This window comes from Drosophila virilis, chromosome X (assembly GCF_030788295.1).
Source record: "Drosophila virilis strain 15010-1051.87 chromosome X, Dvir_AGI_RSII-ME, whole genome shotgun sequence".
In the NCBI taxonomy this organism is placed as follows: Eukaryota; Metazoa; Arthropoda; class Insecta; order Diptera; family Drosophilidae; genus Drosophila; species Drosophila virilis.
Window position 1 is genome coordinate 25,297,620 of NC_091543.1, and position 23,110 is coordinate 25,320,729.

At 37.2% G+C, this 23,110-nt stretch overlaps 1 protein-coding gene across 2 annotated transcripts in view; it reads left to right on the forward strand.

Annotated features, from left to right (window-relative positions):
- The window catches only part of shakB (shaking B), a 55,142-nt gene that overhangs the window by 23,930 nt on the left and 8,102 nt on the right, over nt 1-23,110 (forward strand). Inside the window, exons 3-4 of one of the 2 annotated variants that reach the window (XM_015170986.3) lie at nt 10,741-10,874; nt 11,182-11,371. In XM_015170986.3, the coding sequence (XP_015026472.1) occupies nt 10,741-10,874; nt 11,182-11,371 (324 nt within the window). Of the gene's footprint in view, nt 1-10,740; nt 10,875-11,181; nt 11,372-21,536; nt 21,912-23,110 lie in introns of those variants that run through there. The other variant, XM_002055187.4, reaches the window with a different exon arrangement.

Here is a 23,110-nt window from a genome sequence, read left to right on the forward strand (position 1 = left end):
TTTAATTTTGCTTTGTCGCTTCTCTCTCTCTCTCTCTCTCTCTCTCGTATCCCTCTCCCTCTCTCTCTCTCTCTGTCTCCATTCATATCTTTGTCTGTCGCATTTAGTTTTTGCGTTTTGAGTCGGATAACATATGAGCGCGATCAACCCAAACAATAATAGAAAAGTAAAACCAAACCAAACAGGGGATGCAAATTCGTTGCAATTGATGCGTAATCGATAATCGATATTTTATTAAAAGCAACGTTTTACGTGAGAACCCAACGGTAACTGATTGCTCGCCTGCCACCAAAATATGCTGCCATCTACGTGAAATTCTGAAAAAAATTAAATAAAAAAAAAAAAAAACAAGAGAAAAAACTATTTAAACCATATAAAAAAATAAATATATAACAAAATGAAAAAGTAACTTCATTAAAATATAATAATCAAATTTAATACAAACTAATTATAAGTAGTGAGAGCAACCCAGCCAAGCCAAGAACCTCTCACCACCAACTTTTTCTCTCCGTCTCTCTCCATCTCTCTCTCTCTCTAATCTCTCTCTTTCTCTCTGTATCTCTCGATAAATATATGTATGCATCTCTATTGCATATACGATATTCACACAAAGCTACACCCAACACACGAAACACCCATGTATTTATATACCGGGGTCAGACACTTTGTAAAAGTATAGTAAAGTGTTGCGAATACCTCATATAAATGATAATAACTGAACAATATGATGATATAAAGCGAAAAACAACTGGCCGAAAGCAATGTCAGCTGAGTTTCTTTTTATTTAATTTCTTTTACACATATACTATAATTTTCCACATATATCAATAACGATGACTATTTATGCGTATCAAATAAGCGACTAAAAGTACAATACAATTTACTTTATAACAATTTGAAATGCTGCGATTAGAAATTGCTGCAAATCAAGCATCGATTCATAAACAGCATTTTAGCCCCTTAATAGCTCTATTGCCGCGTATATGTTGTTCTGTTAAAATATTTTGCCAAAAGACCGAAGAAATAAAACTCTATCACAACAATAAGACAAAACACATAAAAGCAACTTGAAATTTAGCAAGCTCAGCAGGGAACATTGCCCTCTCTCTCTCTCTCTCTCTCTCTTTCTTTCTCTCTCTGTATTTTACCCTCTGTACCTCCCGCAAGCTATTAATATATTTAAAAAAATACTTTTCTTTGCATAATTATTATTAGTCTTATTCAAATTTGGATTATGATTTGTATTGATTTGCTCCCATGATGAGGTTGTTGTTTTATATATTTGGGTTACAACTTCTTTTCAAAATAAAACTTAACACTGAACCACCCTCCAATGCTCCGCCTAACCCCACTAGCACACGCCCAGCAGTACATTGAGAGGACTTAAAAAATGAAAAACTAGACCGAAGAATAAAGTAACCGCAGCGCTCTCTGCAATTTGAACTAGCATCGACGGCAGTCTATAAATTTTAAGTTGCGTATTAAATTTTCTTTGTGTTTCTTCTTCTTGGTTCCGTTGTCCTTTCGTAGTTAAGAGCAAATTGCACGTGTCTAACCAGCGTATTCATAATCGAATGAAAGAATTGAAACCTTTTGTACTTATTCATACATATTATAAATATTCTGTTCTTTTCTGTTGTCGGCGCTTAAAGTAGCCCAATGTGTACACGGCAGATAATAACTTAACCATATTGTATTCGTATCCGTATCCGTAACCGTAACCGTAACGCATACAAAATAACCAGTCAACCCACACGGCACATGTATGTATGGTATATGTTATTACACGTACGTATCTTATTTATATCTCAAGTCTTAAACTAACCTATCAATTAAGCAACCCAATGCCAGCTTATATATGTTTCTATATATATATAAATATATATATATACATGCATACATACTTACCTAGTCGTATCGTATAGGAGTCTCATATCACGCATACACAGCATGTTACGGAAAAGCCAGCACGGGATGCAACTAAAATATGATCGAATTGATCAGATAAAACTACTCCGGTGCATATGCATTGTCAGATCGTGGTATGTATATAAAAACGATATTGTATTAGTGCACACATATGTATATCTTATATGTGCATATATATGTATATATGATATGAATATGTGTAAGCCTATGTACGTATGTATGTATTACTTAATGTACATGTGTATGTGAATGTGTATGTGTATGAGCCGATGTATGTGTATGTGTATTCCTATGCGTTATTAACTAACATGAACATGAACATAAACATGAACATTAACATTACAAGGAACATTAACTCGTATAAACATACACAAAATACTAAACACCAACTAATCGTATCTAACTAGCTATTTCAAATACATTTATTGTAAACTGTAACGAAATATTGTGCATTGTATCATTATTAAAGTATTTTTTGTGTAAATCTTTTAAGTTCTTATTGGTTGACTTGTGATTTGATGCTGATTTACGATTAACTAACAACTAAATCTACTTGTTTTATTTTGATATTCAATAATGCTCTATGCTCTATGCGTAACCACTTATCATCGAACATCGAACATGTTCTATGGTTAGTGGAGCAACGTATCGATAACTGTCGATAGCTATCGATGGCTGTGCGTGTGCAGAAAAGCAATCACTATCATAAGTATATATAATATGCTACGCAAATACTCCTATTTATATATGTATACTCGTACTTGTACTTGTTAATCAATATATGCATATACATACATATCTAAATATATGCATACGTATGTTATACATTTAATCCAATATGTTTATCTACATATATATTTGTATATATATATACATATACATATATATATATATATTATATATATATATATATTTAAATAAACATTTAACAATTACAATAATTATTATTATTACTCATAATACCAAAAAGTAGTTGTCGTTGTTGATGTTGTTGAAAATGTGCAATTTTGATCGAAAGCAAAAACCAAAAAGAATATGTGAAGAATTTTTATCAAAAGAAATGCCAAACTAAAGCTGAACCCAAGAATTATATACATATATATATATATATATATATAGTAAATACATATATATATGTATAAAATAATAATACAAAATAATAACATATTTAAGATATACTCAACCATAAAACAGAAATATGAACATATCAAACGGCGCCACGCCCAAAAGTATGCAACTGTGGTATTTTGCGGCTGGCATTTTTGCAATGGAAACGCTTTGTTTTTTGAAAACCAGCAAAGAAGAACCAAGCAACCAACCCAAATCGATACAAACATCAATGAACTAACCAACCAACCAACCAACCAAATCAATCAACCAACCAACAGGCAACCATCCACAAGATTCCTTGCCCCCACCCAAACTCTCTTTTACTCACAATGCTAATTTCAATGTTTTTGTGTGTGTGTGTGTGTATGTGTGTGTGAGTGTATGTGTGTATATAAGATTTTTGTATTAAATTTGGTTAACTAAACATAAAGAAAAAAAGAAAACAAAACAAATATAAAAAAAAATAATAACTCAATTACCAAAGCAAACGGACAGGCAGCATATATGTTGGCAATCGAGCAATTAATATCCCCAATCCTTATATCGTAATATATTGTAGAATCAGCAGTTATTAAGCTCAGCTCAAAACTACTTGAGGAGTTTAAGTCATTTAGATGTTTTGAGATGTGTATTGTTATTCATTTGTTTTTTTTTTTTTTTTATATTTTGAAATTTCGATAAGTCCAAAAATGAGAAAATATCACAGTGTTGAACAAAATTAAATGTATGCCAAAAAAAAAAAATTGAATTAAATTAAAATATACAACCAAAAATGCAAAATACATAAACTAACACTTTAACCAATACCAATACCAATTACATACCTATATACTATACTATATATACTACTTATACATATACTTATACTATGCTTAACAGCTCCTATTCTATATACTTAATACTAACAATAATTGTATTATATGTACACACTGACACACCCTCCCCACCAAATACTTGCAACGGGCAACCCCTTTATCTTTGAGTCATACGACGCACACACACAAACATAGCTGTAACTTGTAATTTGTGACTTGTGTCTCATATTTTTATCCTCATATACTGTACATATACATATTTATCTTTAACTAATCACATTAAAACTATAGAGAGAGCAGTTCTTTTTGCTCTGTAATCGCATCGTATTTGTGCAGCGTTTTTCATTTCAATTTCTAATCCCCTGCAGCTGGCCAATTTTCATAATCCGCTCCGAAATGGAAATGTCCTTGCTTTTGTTTGGCTTTTTGCGAGGACTCTAAGGAGCATGACCTGCTTACGTATATGTAGCTACTAAACCATTTGTCTCAGTACACAAATAAATGCACCTTACACTGTATATATACATATATATATATATATATATACTGCTTAACAAATGTCATCAAATGTATACACGAACACACTCGAGACCCGAAGATAAGCTGCATGAATATTATAAGTGTGCATCACATATATCTTGTCAAGCTTCATCATCATAAATGTAGTACCCTTTGCTAAATATATATATGTACATAATTATTTGTCAGTTTTTGATTTCTTTGCTTTTAAAAGACAAGCAGTTACGTGCTTTTTATATACATACTATTTATATTATCTGCTTTTTTCTTCATTTTTTGTGCACTTTAATAATTTAAATAACGCATGTGTATCTTATTCGTATTTATATCTCCCAAATCTGGGAACGTTGCATACTTTGGGGAGCCAATAAAAATATTTTAACTCCTGGCTGCGTATTTAGGCATCGATTTGATTGTTGTGTATACAGAAAGGTTATATTTAATCAACACACATATGTTATTCATACATTGGAAACCCATTTATCGTATGCTTCCAATTGTTTTTGCTAACACAAGCAGATTCGATCAAGGATAAATAAACGCAAGTATTATTATTGCAAATACTAGTTAAAAGTTGAACTAGAGACTTGTACAATAGTACTTTATAAATATATGTGTATGAAACTATAAATAATTGTAAATTGTTTGCATAAATACTCGAATAATAAATTGTTATAAATAAGAAAAAAGCAAGTGCTTGCGCCCTACTACTTACTACTGCTCATCCAAGTTTGTTGCTCGAAATTCTCAGTCTCTATTTAAATATAAATACACACAAACACACACGCACACATAAACAGACACACGCACTCGCACAAGCAATTTGGTTGCTGAACTGATTGTATCTTACCAAATGAATTCGCCACTCGTTACTCGTTCAAATTAAAGTCGACGAGATTCAAAAGCAAGCTATGATCAGTTAACCATCTGTGGTTTTTTCTGCTTGCTTTTATTGCAAGCAGTGGCCAGTGTCGCTGCTCGTTACTTTGTCAATTTAGAATGAACATTAAAGAAACTAAGACCAGTAAACCATGTTATTGTTATTGCTGCTTGCTTTTTATCGAAAGCACTGGCCACTCGTTACTCAGCACTCGTTTCTCGTTACCCATTAAATTTATAGCCGTCGAGTAGCATGAGATTTAAAGAACTTTAACCAGGAAGTCATTTATTGTTGTTCTGTACTGGTGGGTTTTTATTGCAAAGGCTAGCCACTCATTACTTAATACTCGTTACTCGCTATTCGTTACTCGTTGCTCGTAACGTGTTACTCTTAACTCGCCACTTGTCACTTGGAGCTTGACTTTAATTTATGATTGAATTACTGTAAGAGTCCTTAGACGCATCCTAATGAGGCATAAGTGGCAGGCACTGTACTAGACCCAGAAGTCATAACAATAGCAACAACAGCAGCGACGGCGGCAACAACATCATGTGTGAGATGCTTAAGGCACTCAAAGGACACTCGAACGCAGAACGCAATGGCTAAGCTGGCGAGCTGTATTGTTACAAAACTTATTTTTATTGCCCCAATGTATTGCCAATGTTGTTCTAATAGCAAAAACGAGCACCAAAGCTCTCGGTTAGCCACCCAGTTATTGCCTCGCTGTCTCGACAGAAGCGGCAGCAAATTCCGACTTTTACTGGATTGCGGGCATAAAATACATTGTTATGGTTACTGGGCAAAAGTCAGTCAGTCGCATAGCCATTGCAGTCAGTCGGGGAAATGCCATTTTGTTAATCAGTTCGTAAGCGTAAGTCACTCAGTCCAGGCTCACATAATGCTTATTACATACACAGACACAGTCACTCACACTCACACACACACACACACACACACACATATGCACAGTATGGTGGGGGTAAATGGGTATGGGAATTCGGACCTGGGAATCTGTGAAACAGAATTCACTTCGCTATATTTACGTTAGTTCGGGTTGGCCTTGCGTTGCTTTGCCCGTTTCATTTTGTTGTGCTATGTAGCCAATTCTTTTTTTTTTTTACTTTTGTTTTGTTGATTGTCTATTGCTTATGTCTGTGTTATGTTTGTTCTTAAAGCCTCTTTTCGAAAACACTTCCAAACTCATCGCTCTTGTTCGCTCTCGCCCTCGAATGTGCTTACAAAGACATACAAAAACTGAAACCAAAACAATATAAACGTTTCACATAAACTAATACTAAAAAATTTAAACAAAGTTTAAAATAAAATGAAATTAGAACATAACCCTCACCCGCAAAAAAGAAAAATTAAGAAAAAAAAAAACATAAATTATTGAAAAAATTGTGACGAAATATAAACTGGCTCTCCACCAAAATCACTTTACACAAACCAATCAACAAACAATCAAAACCGAATCACCTAATTAAATGCGAAAACAACAACAAACAAAGAAAACACAATTAAACAACAGGAAAACAGCAATAGCGAAAAGTTAACTATGCAAATTCCTGGACACCAACACCAGTGACCAGCAAGCGAGTTATGTTAAATCTAAAAGTAGAAAAACACTTGAAGCAGTTGAAACACAACGCCGCACACAGCTATAGTACAAAGGCAATTATTCAACACTTGATCAATCGCATTCCTAAGCCACAAGCTCCTCAATCCAAGGAACTTACTTTACTTTAGTGCTTTCAATTTCACTCATTTTCCACAACTCACCCCTTCCACCACAACCACCGCCACCACTCGCTACTATCCACGCTCTCCACCAATTTCAACACACTTTCACGAACTTCACAATCGCTGCGTGCGCTCACTCGTTAGCTGATCTTGATCACCTACTACTATACTTACTCGCTCACTCACTCACCACTCACTCGCCACTGTCTCTCTCTCTCTCTCTCTATATATATATATATATATATCTCTCACTCTATCACCGAACTCTCACTTTCACTGAGGAATGGCAGGGTACTAACACACGCTCGTCATTCAGTATTTGTCAAACACTCGTTCGTATTCAGCAAGCGGATGCGACGCTCACAGCGTACTCGTTTAGATCACAACAAGAATTACAAGTAACAACAGCAACAAGTCTATTATGTTTTTGTATTTCACCTACTCTGAACACTTTTTACTCACCAGAGCAATAAACAAAGAAGAAGAAAAAATACCGTAACTAACAGCAAAGAAAAATGAAATTAAACAAAATCACAATTAAATTTATATACAATTTAAAAAAAAAAAATGAAACCAAAAACTTGATTAACTAAACGGCAAGTTTTATACAAACTTACACACACTCTCTCTCTTTCTCACTCTCTCTCTCTATCTCAATCGCATTCACTCACTCAATCACTCAATCAAACTGCCACAGTAAATTTATCTATCAATCACGCAATCACTGACTCTCACCCAAGCTAAACCACAGCCAAAGTCAACAGCTAAATTAATCCAATTACCAATTACCAAAAATACCGCTAACTGATCGAGCTAATATAAAGCAACAATAAAAAATAATTTCACGTCACTCTCTGTATTTAACTAGTGTATGTGTATCTGTCAATCATTTACTACCTATTAAAAACACCAAAAAAAAAAAAACAAAAATCATAAATATATATATATTGTTAGACATATATATGTATATTTATATAAAAACTTATTTCCCATAAAAAAAAAATATGCTAAAACCAACCATCTAGACAACACACTTAAGTCAAGCTATCCAAAACCAAACGAAACTCGAAACAAGGCCGACAGCACAATACCGATCCGACACATAAATACAGATACCAATACCGATACCTTGATCGATACAACTATACAAGAAGAAGCTAACCACAGTATTTACAACTAAACCAAAGAAATCAATCCTAACTTTGTAAATATTTATAGTGGCTGTTTGTTTACGTTCGAAAATTGTCCAAACCTCCAAAAAAATTAATCAAATAATAATGAAATTAAATTAAAACCCGTAACCAAACTCAGTTATGACTGCTAATTGCAGAAGATACTGCGACAATGCTTGAAAACTATCAAATGCTTAGTATTATTTTAACAATTTTACATATAATACTTATGCTCGATGATGGGATTTAGCCTAAAGTATGATATACTGTGAACTATGCGGGCCAGTGCATGTGACAGATCATATCAAAGACTAGATATGCCCATATCTGGGATCTGTATGTAATACACTGGCCAGCAGGCCAAACAAAAGTAAAAGAATAAAAAGAAAGAAAATTTAATTAAAGCTAAGCCCCCACCAACGAACTGACTGCGGTACCAGTCGATTCGAGCAGTTACGTATTACCGTATACCTCTATATATATCTACAAATATATGTATATGTCTGTTTGTCTTACTCTTACTTGTACTGTGTTGAATATTTAGAATTAACGTACCAAGTTTACACCTTACTTAAAATTTGTTCGTACAATTTTCTCCATTCAATTCAAATACATCTAGTTGTTCACACCATCTACAATCTTATACAACTTTTATAATAACTATAATATGTATATCTTTTTACTTTTCTTTGTTTTGATATGTTATTAATTTTCGTGTACAACACTTTCACGCTCACTCACTATCTCTATCTCTCCTCTCTACGTCTCGCAATTTTCTCACAATTACATGCACAGCTTTCACAGCTGTCGCACACATTTTTATTGCTCACTATTCCACCAACCACCACTACTAAGCCGACACAAACACCACCACCACCACCACCACAGTTCACCTACCACCACTCACCACGCTCACAAGCCAACTTACCACGATCATGATCGCAAATATTCGCTCACCGTTCACAGATCACCGTTTACCATTCACCGGTTTAGACGTTGATCACTTTTCAAGCAAGTTGAATACATAAGTTCACCCCAGCTCACCGCTCAGCTCACAGTTCACCTCAGCTACTACAAAATAGCAAAGCGCCAGATTTGTTTTGTACCACTCTGACGATCACATTTTACTTATTCACCAACAAGCAACTAACAAAACTACTACAAAACTAAAAACCACCACCACAAATCTGTGCATTCGTTTTGCAGACATTGATAAGTCATTATCGAAATTTCATGGGTTTTACCAGACCGTTTCACGAGACTATTTATTATTAACATTTAGAGTTTCTCTTATGGTTTCTGAATATTTTGTTGTGATTTAATTAAACTTCTCATAGTCAGCCGAAAGTGACGAGTGAATCCATTTTATAAAATATCGATTGAGTGGTCATCGTTACGAACAACTAAATTCAAATACAAATTCAAATCCAATTTGAAATTTAAGCGATAACTTAAAATTAGTCGAACAAATCACGTAAAGCCCAATTGGCATTTAGCCCATTAAATGGCGGCCCAACTGAAGTGCGTTTATCGTTAATCGTTAATCGTTAATCGTTAATCGACTATCATCTCTGCTCATTTAATCTCTCTCTTTCACTCTTTCTAACTCATTCTCCCGTCCCTTCTTTCTCTCGCTCTCTCTCTCTCGCTCGCTCACTTCAGTGGCCGCCTTATGATTTATGTCAAAACCTCAACATAAATTTGCATTCCCAGCAATTCTATTTAATTGCTAGTAAGCATACTTCGCAATTCGTATTACACTTCACACCAAAATTTATTTATCGTTCCTTTTGTTTTCTTTGTTTTATATAAAGTATAAAGAAAAGTCAAGCCAAAAATTACCAAATTGCTGTGACACCTTACTATACTTACATGATAATTCAAATTTCCAATCCGTATCAAATTCGTCAACTCGAAACTGCAAATTGTATTTATTTCATATTAATTAATTAATACCCCCGGGCACCTAATCGCGATCAAATTGAACAGCATCCAATAAAGCTGCGATAAACTTACGATATGTATAAATATATGTTGTCATCGATCGCATTTGGCCAGCGGATGTTCAAAATGGTCGCGGTTATACCCCCGAATCGGGCCCAAATGTATGCCAGCTGAGATCAGCAAAGTAAAGTACCTTCTATATATGAAAACCTGTACGTATGGCAGAAGACTTTCTCTCTGTTTGTTAATTTGTAAGTCAGTTACACTAATTGTAAGGCGAAACGTCAAAGAAATCAAGTTTTTGTCAAAAAGAAAAAGAGAAGATGAAGAAAAAAAGAAAAAGAAACAGTAATCCTGCCATATAAGTTAATGTACATATACTACTTATATTACTTAAAAAGCACAATTCAAAAGAAATACAACCTAATTATGAAACAGATATTCCTAGAAAATTTGTATTACAGTTTCGCATTAAAACTTTTCGATTTATATCCCCCTTTAATCCCCCGCTGCCAATTCGCTTAATAATAATGTTCTCTCTCTTCGCATACGACCAATAACAAATCAATCAACACCAACAACAACTTCCACACACACAATCTCTTCGGATTCTCGATTTACACGAAAACAGGTGTCTCATGTCAAAATCGATTCACCTGTTTTTCGCCTGCACACAAACGCAACGGTTATTTTACTGATCACATTCTCGATTGCTGTGACAACGCGGCAGTACGTAGGAAACCCCATAGACTGTGTACACACAAGGTAAGTGGGATTATATAATCTTTCAATCAATATACGGAATTGTTTGTCCTCACCGACTGACTGACTGACTGATTGCTGATTCACTTAGATTCCACTCGTAACTATGGGAAATGGGTGGAAAACGGTTGCATGAAACTTTTTTGCTTTCCTTCCGATTGGCTTTTATTTAAATTGAAAGGATATTGGTGTATTTTTCTTTTAGACGGGCTTAATTTAATATATTTGTATTTTTCACTAGCTCGGACAAGGCCCGGTGAAACCAGTTTGAAATTCGATATTTAACCGTACGATTCTTGTTTTCCCGCAGAGACATTCCCGAAGATGTTCTCAACACATACTGTTGGATACACTCAACGTATACAGTTGTGGATGCGTTTATGAAAAAGCAAGGTTCCGAGGTGCCTTTTCCTGGAATTCACAATTCACAGGGGCGTGGCCCTCTTACAATAAAGCACACAAAATATTATCAATGGGTAGCGTTTACACTATTTTTTCAGGTAAGTTCTTGATAACAACATAGCATTTTAAATACTGTAAGTTTCTTGAATCCGTTAAATACAAAAGCTCTTTTTAGTTAAGCATTTTGAGCTTTTGAAAGCTGTCTAATTGTTGACACAACTCGTGAATTGTGTGTGCATAAAGCTCAAACACGAGCCATGAACTGGCACAAGTAGCCATGACAGCAAATAAAAAGCATTTTTTGAGCTTTGGCCGAAAAAAGACGCTAAAAGCTTGTTAGCTTTAGTTAGTATGGGTGTCCTTAGTAAGGAAAACTTTAAATAGCTTTAGAGCTTAAAGCTGTAAAGCTTACTCTTGTTTTCAAAATATAAAATCTGTTTAGGACTCTGCTGGAGATAATATCAATACTGCACTGATATACACTTAATATTAATAATTAAATATTAATTTGAATACAAAGTTCAGTCAAAGTATATTTATGATTCTGGAAAACGTGTTTGTTCAATATTTTTGTTACTAATTTTAAGTTTGCAACATTGGCGTCAAAAATTTAATATATTACGAATTACATTGCTGGTGTGAGCTTAAAATGGCTATGGTTCTTCGTCCTCAATACAGAATACCCAAAGTTTCTGGTTAAGGACGGCAATGACTCCGCCATGACTTAGGTGGAGGTTGCCCTGAAGAATTCTTCATCCGTGGTGCCCTCCTACTTGAGGCGCAGAACAGATGGGTGTTTCGCAAGCTCCGAGTCTTCCGATTCTTATTTAAAAGCTAGCAATACGCCAGTGAATGATGAAATGTCTAAACAGCTCTGTTTGTTGAATCTTATAAAGATAAACAATACCTTGTCTAGCCTTGAAAAACCAAATATTTAGCGTAGCTCCAAAATTGGTTTCATATTCATTCGATCCGGTGTATAAGGCCGTGTTTTCTATTTTTATTTATCTCAAAGTATCTTTGAGACGAATTAGTATCGTTTATCTTCCTATCTGCTCTCTATTGAACCAAGGATATTCCCTGACCTGCCCTAAACCGGCATAACTAAACAATTTTTGACGCACAGCTGATGCATCGTCTGGCGAACATTTTACTGGGCTGTCGGACCATCTGGTCGGCTGCAATGCATGCGGCTGTCTGGAGTTGTTAAGCGAGCCAGGGGCGAGGACAGAAGGGGCCAACGGGTGTGCATGGTGTAAGCACAGGTCTGCCCAGACGCATGGATATCATCAATCGCCTGGGACAGCTACACGCTGTCCACGTCCGGTGGAACCGTTGAGTCGCCTTTTGTTTTAATATGTTGGAATAATGCGGCATAGACGTTGATGTGGACTATGCAATTACTCGCTGCGTCTATACCAGCAGTCGCCGTTCCAGTCCCAGTCCCAGTCCCAGCCGTAGCCGCAGCCGTAGCCCCATCGGCAGACCCAACCACATAAGCGAACTCCAATCGCAGCCCGTCCCCTTTTTAGTGTAATTCCGTGGCAGCCGGATGAAATGAAGCGTCGACGGCGCAACTATTTTTGGAGCACCCGCCACAAACTTATCAATTCTATTTCTCCAACTGTTTGGCTGCGCACTTTTTTCTTGCGTTCGCCTCCTCCCACGTCTCCTCATGCCTGTCTCCTGGCTCGTATTATTATATTTGTGTGTCTGTGCTATTTTCGGTAAAAAACAAAAAGAAAGAAAAAAGAACCAAACGGGGAATGCAACCGCTTGACCCCGTTTAAACTTTACCGATGAGGCGCACACACAGCCTCCAGCGGGGGCGGCGGCGGGCTGTTGCCACTGGCAAGACATCCGTTGCAGCGGCTTAGTTAATTGCTTTGCCTGCGTTTTCCTGGAGCAGCGTTAATTTAATGTAATTTGATGCACGATCTGCCTGATATCTGTATTAATTTATTTAAGCAGCCTGAGCGCGTCGCTGGAGACGCTAGCGGAGCGTGGAGGCGCCAATAAAAATAAAACAAAATGAAAAAATAAAATCATTTAATTTACGAGTCGTTTGTGGGTGGCCAAAATTCTTGATGCTTCATCCAAGACATCTCTCACGGGAATACCCAGAAGCATGTCGTTAAATTATAATGTCCTATTTAACAAATCATATTTCTTCTTGATCGCAAAAGCAAACGAGGCAATCGTTTGACATCTCTTCCATAGTTTATTAAGCCAACCCAATAGGTTATCATATTGAATGCCCAATCACAAACCAGAAAATTGAGTGTCGATCATAAAGCTCAAAATACCATTACAAAACTGCGACATCTTAAGGGAATCCCCTCCCCAATCAAGAGTTCGGTCAGCTGAATTAATCAAGAATTTCTATCTGTGCTAAAGCTCAGTCAATAATGTTCAATGGTTCGATTCATATTCTGATTATCCCCGTCTATAACCTCACCCTGACTAGTCATATTTTTTTTACCAATTTTCATCGAACCTTTTCATTTATTATTTTTTATATTAATTTCTACATATCCTTTTTATTTAGCAAGGTTAGTTAGTTTTTTGCAGTATTATGTATGGCTATTATCAGGTGTAGATTCTGCTTTTATTTATTCAGCTAGTCTTTAACTCTAGGTTAACAAAACATTAAAATTCTGCATTTGAATTTGTTCGCCTCGGGAATTAGTCATAGCAGACTTGAAGGACCTTACATACTCTAGCGTTTTCTATTTTAGGCCGGATTTATGAATCGAAAACAACATTGAGCAGGGGTATGATACGAGACTTTTTGTTTCAGCTGTGCACGTTTTAAAACTCGGCTCAGTTCGACTGATTTTGTTAGTGAATATGTTTTTTATTATCCCGATTGTAGTGCGATGTATTTTTTAAATTTTCCAAGCCTTGTGCCGACTGTCATTGGCAGTTTCTGGGTTTTTAAACTTTGAGCAAGCGTATCTCCGTGCTGACAATTAGAAACGTTGCGACTGGTATCTCCACTCCCTCGGGGATTGAACATAATGCAAAACTTGGCGCTGGGCCCAGATAACAAAGTGTTATGCATTTTACACACTCGAATTTGGCTAATGTTTTGTGCATTAATGAGGCGAGGCTTATCTGGCATAGACGTCGCGCCGCCTTCGACTGCACTTAGAGCCTGAAACTCAGGCTGACGCTGAGACTGAGAGTGGCCATGAAGAACTTTTGTCTTAATGGCCGAATTATGCATAAAGATTTGTTTTTGTCTCAAGCAGCCAACTCACGTAGAACCAAACCAATTGAATTTTAATGGGCAGCCGGCAGTCCAGTATCAACTACATGTAGCACACCCGGCCCTATGGCCAGCCCACATATTGTACACCCTTTACAATATAGCATTTACCATTTACCATTGATGCGGCAGCTGTCCGTCATGGCGTTATTTTACGCTGCGACAAATGACAGCATAATCAAATCGCCAATGGATGTCAGACAATTTTTATTTTCATAAATCCAACACTCAGGCTACACTTGGCCGGCAAAGAGGCCCTTATTGGTATGCTCCACATGGTGTCTGTGCGCAAAAATCAAAACACGCATAAATTCCAGGCCCATATCCTGCGCTCTATGTCTGAGTCCGATGTGTGTGGTGTAGCCTTTGTCTGGCTGATTGCAGCAATAATGAGCGGAAATCGCACAAGCAACAAGGAGACGGCTAGACAAACAGCTGGACAACAATGCAAAGGACATTTTGCGTCACGTACTCCACTGCACTCACTCCAGAATCAGCCCGACTTGACTCAATTCAAGACTCGAGTCCATTCGACTCCTTTTTTTCTATTTGCATTCATTTCACTTTTGCCACTGCTGCTGCTAGGCTTTTGTCCTTTAGGATATATGTGTATGGGATGCTGTTGATAGATGCGGACGACTCGTGAGTGCACGAAATACATATAAGCATCATGTAAATAGTTTGGTAAGCGCACAGTGGGTCGAAAATGATGATCCCTCGGCCAAAAAAGTTACATCTTGTAGGGTTGGTAATTTATTTTGATTAATGATCAATCTGATCTTTTCTGACAGCTATGATCTTAAGAGTCGCCAACATATGCTCATATTTCTTTATTTATTGAAATTGGTCAATTTTCTATAGAAACTATCGTTTAAAAGTTTTGCTGTTCATCTGTATTAGGGTTCGGTTCTTGCTGGATATACAATTTGGAACTGGTTCGGTTCGAAATCAGCTTGCCGCCTTGTATGATTAAAATCATAAAATGTATTTAATATCCCATTTAAAATAATCAGCTTTATTTGGCTGTCAAATTTAACACTCATATTCTTGCCAATTGGCATGCAACCATTGGGACCGTAAAGTGTATTTCTTGAAGCGGCCTGCCAACTGCAATGGAACTGGAACTAGGGCTGAAACTGTGAAATTGTGAAACTGGCCAGTGTATATGTGTGTTCGCTTGTTTGCGAGCTGTTGGCCACAGATTGTTGCAACAATGATGAGCGTCGGGCGTATCGAACGTCGTCGTCAGTTCATTGTTGTTTACAGCGGCCAACATTTACTCACTCATACAACAAAAACATACACAGTCCCAACACTCACACACACACAGACACATACAGCAAACAGCAGACCAGCAAATGCAACACACAAAAACATACCGAGACAGAGACATCAACAAGCCGGAAGTGTGCGTGGCTCGCGAACGAGATGGCCGAATGGAGGGCGAAACAGAGAGGGAGAGAGAGCGAAAGGCAGAAAGAAAGAGAGAGAGGCAGCAACAAGAGACAGTGAATTAAAATGATAGAGATAGAGAGAGAGCTAGAGAGAAGTAAAGAGAAAGACAGCTAGAGGGAGAGCTGGCAGCACGCTGAGGAAATCTGAACATAGATCTGTCGGAGAGAGTTTGGCCAACACAGACCTGGCCCGGCCAAAGTTGCGGCCATTTCCGCAGTGTCTTTTGGGTTGGCGAGGCGAGTGCGCGCGCGTTTTTTCAGCTGTGATCTCGAACCAACGGCTAACAGCCAACAGCCAACAAGCAACAGCTAACATCCAGCAGCCAACAGCCAACGGCCAACAGCGAAAAGCCACGCCGAGTATCGGGAATCGAGAATCGAGTATCGTAACGTGTATCGAAAGTCGAGTATCGAAACGGCGGCAACCGAAGCCGAGCCGTGCCAGACGCAACGGCAATATTCCTGCTCATTATTTTTTTTGTCTAATTCAATTGGTGTTGTTTTTTTTTTCCTTATTTTTACAATTTTTGTGCGTCCCCGTTTGATGTGCTCGGGCTTAAAACGTTGCTCGATATTTGCCAGTTTTGGACATCGTCGTATTTTTTTTGTCAACTTATTTTTTGTCGGTGTTTTTGGCCGTGCTATCGAAAAATGGGAAGAGTCCTTCCACACGTGATGCAGCCGTTCGCAGGCCTTGTGCCCGCGCCCGCGACGCGAGCGACTAATGCGATCGTATGAATATAATTTTATATAGTTCACGTTTTTTTTTTTTATTATTTTTTTTGTTTTTTGTTTCTATTGACGATCTGTTTTGATATTTTCACAAAATCACGCAAAGTTTGGTCTGAACAATGTGCTCACAGCCTAGCCTGTTTTCGTGTCCGTATTCACTTGCAGCATGCTGGCCAAGTGATTTTGAAATTGCGACCGCTCTGGCCACCGCTCTATCATAATTAACTCTACAAAGTAAATAAACGAACTGGCCAAATGGACCCGGCCATGTGTTTATGGTGCGTGGTAGTGTTAGTGGCAACAGTTTCGCATTCACATTCACATTTACAATTCACAAGTCCAAAATATTCACATGGCTTTTGTTATACTCTATTCGCAATGTGACAAACGGGTATATTGGCTCTCTGTGCGTATGCGCCCACGTCATATTTCGTGCCGAGAGAATTCAAAACTTGGCAGATCATCGTGTACACGTCTACAAGATATGCAAACACACATCCTCTGGGCTCATGAATATCTGTCCCACTTGGAATATCTTTCTCAGATGAAATCTATACTTCCTCAAGTCGCAGTGTTTCAGTCTTAGGGACAACAACACAATAATCAAGAAGATGTTTAGCAACTCTTTTCAGCTCATGGTGCGCCGTGAACAGAGTATTGGGCAGTCGGTTGCACTCGACTGCTTACTTGTTTTAATTTTTGCCATTTTTTTTTAAATATATTTGTCGATGTTTTTTTGGCGCGTGGTGGACAGACGAGAGGAATAGGGGCACTTCATTGCTCAGTGTTCAATCACCCACGGTTTACGCCTTTGCACGCCCCTCCCATCGCATACATTCATTCGCTAAGCATATTCGCTTTTGGCAGATCTTTGTGATTGTCGAACAGTTTTTACGCACACAATTTGAAATTTTTCTTTTCGTTTTTATATTTTAAATAGCGTGATGTCGACTTTAACGTTAACGCTAACGTTAACGTGCACGTCAACGCCAGCGTCCACTTCGGCGTCCTCGTCGTTGTTGTAGTTGTTGTTGCTGTTATTGTTGTTGTTGTTTTATTTCATTCACACTTAGTTTAGAATGATATATTAGGTTGTGGCCTCTTGTTTGTAAAAGCGTTGAAAGTGTTTTAATACTCAACTCAACATTTGGTTGGGAGTGGGGTTTTGCGCCCTACAGAGGCAAGTTTTCATAAACTGATACAAACAATACGGGATGAGTTAATTATGGATCGAATCGAGTGGAATGGGCAACAGCTCACTGCAGCAAAGGCCAATAGGTGCAGGAAAAATCTATATAAATAATTACTATTCAGAATAAAAATGCTACAATATTTTGGTAAATGAACTCTAGTAAATTATTATGTGCATATTTCAGCATAATATCTCTGCGGTCTACGGATATTTTTCTCGAAGAAGATACCAGATCTGCCCAGCTAAACTTATAGATCGACGCAGATATATTCTGAGTTGTAATACCTCAAATAAAAGATACAAAGGCTAAATCGTTCTTGTGCACATTTAGATGTATATGACAAGCAATAGACTGTACTTCCGATCCCATAAAGTATATATATTTGATAAAAACAAATAGCTAAGTGGATATACTCATACCCTCCATTCCTTGAAATGTGAAATATATTTTCTCGTGTATCACACCTCCCTCAAGCTTACCATTTCTTTCAATATCTCCGCTCAGTTCGATAAATATCGTTTTTCAAACATGCTTTTGTAATCATAGCTCCAAACTTATAAGAACTAGATACAAAAAACTTGGAATGTAGGCTCTCATATAGTATTTTTTTCATTTTCGATAACTCCGTTCATTTTTAAAGCAAGAGCAGCTTGGGCTTATGGCGTCTCCTAGATGGTCCTTCTCTTAAAAGATCCGACGAGGGTACTCTTGTTGTTTTTCAACCGATCGAGTTAGAACTTATTTTAGGATGTATATGCAATGTTATTTGAGACGGGCTTCAAGAGGCGGAATAAACTTTTCCTATGTTCGTAAGTTGGATGGCAAGGTGACATCTTCAATTTAATGCAAAACTTGAGCCGAGCAATACCGGGTAAAACTCGCATGTAGAATACTTTGATATACCAGCACGTTTCCATTCGGTTTCCATTGCAACATCAGCCCGTTAAAATATATACATATATTCTTCCATAAGTTTCATAAGAACTTAAGCTTCACAGCCGCAAGTTGTCTAGTCGTATTAAGCCTTCATATTTGGCTGCTAAATCCCGTCAATAAATATGTTAAGAAATATACAAATTTATATTGTATTTTTTGGGACAACTGTAGCTTCTGTTCGCGAAGCCCATGGCAAATAAACATAAATAAAATACAAATATAAAACAACGCAATCGGTCGACTCTTTTGATATTCTTGCCAATTCTACACTAGACCCTTTTGTAAAATCGAATACTTTCCGATTTATTGCCACGCTTTATCAATTTTTGATTGTTATCCAAGCCGAACCAGATGAAAAGAGTGGCCGTGTATGCAGTTCAATTTTATGATCCTATGCGGTTGAATTCAATTAAATTTTATGTGGTACTCGTGCTATACCCGATGATTGGCGAGGCACCCGAAATTGGTTTTTCTGCTCAGTTTTATTCTTCTTTCCTGTTTTTTTTTTTTTTTTTTTTTGCTTCTGTTTCTCGTGATTCTGGCGATTCCTCATTACTCATTGCTCACATTTGTCAGGCGACGAGGAAAACCCAATTAGTCATTAGTCGATGCCGATCTCTATTCTTTTTTGATAGCTAGGCTGTTGCTCTTCTTGTTGTTGTTCATATTTTGTCTTCGGCACAATTTAAAATCATAATTATAGACGCGTATATTTAAATTTAGACGCGCATTGTTAGCGCCTCACCCTCTCTCTCTCTCTCCTCCCCCTCTCCGACACCCTCTTTCTCTCCGTCTCCCTATCTGTTTTCGAATCAAACAAAGGGAGTGGAAATGTAAAAATTTAAAAATTGAAGAGCGGAACAAGAACGATTCTTTTTTTGTTTGGGAACATGGAAGTTGGGCATGGGCATTGGAGTGGGTATAAAATTGGGGACTCGTTTAACTTAATTAGGCATGCGTAGCAACAACAAACGAACTCGGAGATTTGGAAATTTTGGAATTACTTTGGTATTATCATGGAGCGTGCTTGGCATTTTTCCAAATGCCCTCGTCCCAAAATATTTATTGAAATGTCAAGTGCAGTCGTGGCCGATGCTTAGAGCGTATCATTTTATAAACAACGACACGAAGCAGCCCAAATACAAATTTCAAACTAATCACAAGCAACAACAATAATAAAAACCGAAAAAAAACTCTTGAATGAAATCGAAAACGTGGGCCTTGAGCTCGAGCTCTTTCTACTACACCTTTGCCTTTCCATCCTACCTTTATTTGGACATATTCATTCTTGATGGAGTCCATAGTCCACATCGATCATCTCTTCTACACTTGACGGCGCGTTAATTACCGTGAAGCCTTCACCATTGACTTTGCATGGTTTATTGGGCCACGTGTGCGTATACGCAATTTGGTAGACGTAATTTTTGGCTGTATTTTATTATTCCTTCGGCTCGACTCGGCAATTTGTTTATAAACATTGCAATTTTGAATTTTACTGTTCGTTTCGTAGATAGTTTTGTGCCCCAGCTGTGTGAGCATAAATTTATGAACATGCATAGATATATATGTTGATGTTTAGTTTATATTTATATATATATAGATATATATATATATATATGTGTATATATCTTTGTCTTTCATACAATATGTATAAATGTAGAAATGTTTAAATATGTATGCGATCCCCAACCCTAAACCTATACGCACTGAGCTGAAAGACCATTTAATGCCACATTTTATTTATATGCTCGGCGCGTTTTTTATTTGTTTTGTTTCGTTACGAAATTTCAATGGTTGGCGAGCATTAAGACTACTGCTAAAATAAATATTTCTACATTGAACCATAGAGGGTAGAAATGTTTCCAATTAATTTTCAATAAACAAACTGCAAAAAACTTAATACTGTGAAAATATTAAACTAATTTCGCACGTTAACAAAAAAAAAAAAAAAAAAAAATACTTGTCGCCGCGCTCCTCGCATTGATATTTATTTCGATTTGAATTTCGTTTCGCATCGTTCCCATAGTAAATACCAGGCAGAAATGCTGATCAGTGATTCAACCAGACAGCCTCCAATCGCGATTTCCAAAACAATAGCCAAAACGAATCTCAAAAGAAAACAAATCGAAAAAAAAGAAAAGAAAAAACAAACCACAACAAAAGATCAAAACGAAAAATGCCAAGTTCTTTGCAAGGAATACGCATAACGAACAAAGTGTCTACCAAAACAATCCAGCCAGAGGAACCAGCTCAAAGAGCTTCAAAGGCCGAACCAGCTCCAGCGTGATCAGATCAACAATTCGACAAATGCTTAATTTGCGTACTCGGCCTACTGCTCCGCTGCCAATGATGGCCTGGCCGCGCAAAAGAAAGAACTCTAATCCTGAAATCGATAGCTCTACGAGCATCTTTCGATGGGCCGATTAATCCATCGATAGGCCCACCTCGGACAGCAAAGAACTCGAGTAGTGCGTCAGATTCAGATCACTGAATACGATCATAGACGATCCCATTGACACACTCACACACACACACATTCATAAACAACCACACACACACATATATACACACACACACACACACACACACACACATACGCACAGGGACATATAGGGAGGCAAAGCGTCAGTTTAAGCCATATACCAATTGAGCTTTGGTAAAACACTCCGCGCTCCGCTTTGTTTAACAAACCATGTTAGATATATTTCGTGGATTGAAAAACCTTGTAAAGGTCAGTCACGTTAAAACCGATTCGATAGTATTCCGCCTGCACTACTCAATAACTGTGATGATTCTGATGTCATTCTCGCTAATTATAACCACACGCCAGTATGTGGGTAATCCAATTGATTGTGTACACACTAAAGATATTCCAGAGGATGTGCTCAACACATATTGTTGGATACAGTCGACGTATACGCTAAAGAGTTTATTTTTGAAAAAGCAAGGCGTTTCGGTGCCTTACCCGGGTATTGGCAATTCTGATGGCGATCCCGCCGATAAGAAGCACTATAAATACTATCAGTGGGTGTGCTTTTGCCTATTTTTTCAGGTGAGTTACGAGAAGGGTATCAAATATTATAAGTACCCTTAGACTTAAGGAATACCCCCAATGTGTGAACGCTTAAAACACTTGATTGCTTTGTATCCTCTAAACCTGTATTCGGATCGATTTGGAACGCATCTTATATCCTTGTTGAGGGAATTGTAAGCTTGTCATGAAAGGTGTCACGTAACTGACCGAACCCGTAAATTATCTATATCTTCTTGATCAGTCTCAGCTTGTATACACAAAGGTATTTGATCTTGCGTACCTTCTTGTTCGTTCATCAACTTTGTCTCCAAGTAATTATGCTCAATTCCCAGAAGAGTTTATTGTAAACGGCGAACAGAATATTTTGATGGATTAGGTAATTAAAGCTTCACTGTACTGTCTGCCTCTGTGCACCAAGGCACACAGTGCCCCAAAGTCAGGGAGCAGTAAAGTGTGCTGTACATTCTGATATGCTTGCATACATACTTATTTTTATATATACATCTGAATGAGTGCGTACGTTTTTTGAGTCTCAATACAAAATTCAAATTTCCAAATATTTGTTCTACTTATTTTTTTCGATTCATTGTTGTTGTTGCTGGCTGGCCTTTGAAACGCAAGCAACTTGAATGCGCATAGCCAATGAAATGGAAATGTTTAAACATATCCGTATTACCCGATTTGTTGCTGTTGCGAACATTTCACTTACGCATGCTCAAGGCCAGCAACAGTTGACTCTGCTATGTTGTGACGTACTACTATATATGTGCATATGTTTGTTTGTTTGTTTGTTTACATATTGATCGAAGCGTTCAACAATTTTTGAATACTTCCTAAGTCCTTATACTTCAACACTTTCACATTCAAACATCATTAATATTATTCGTACAAATATAGTCCTGGATCCTCCTAGCTTCCTTCAAGTGAAGTCTAGAAGAGCCGTCTCTAGAAATTTAAAACATTTTGTTAGTTTTAGTCCAGAACATTTGTATCCTTTTGCAAAAAACGGAAGGAAGAAAATTAAGTTTAAAATATAAATCCAATTAGAATACTCGTTCCATAAATGAACAAATTTATGTATGTTATATATGTTGGTTTGGTTCAGGAACTATGAGCTGAACTGTGCCTGTAACATAAAAGAAAAACTAATCAGCATCAGCCATGTATAACACTGGAAAAAAAGATCAAAAATTGTTACATGGCAAATAAGAAGACTA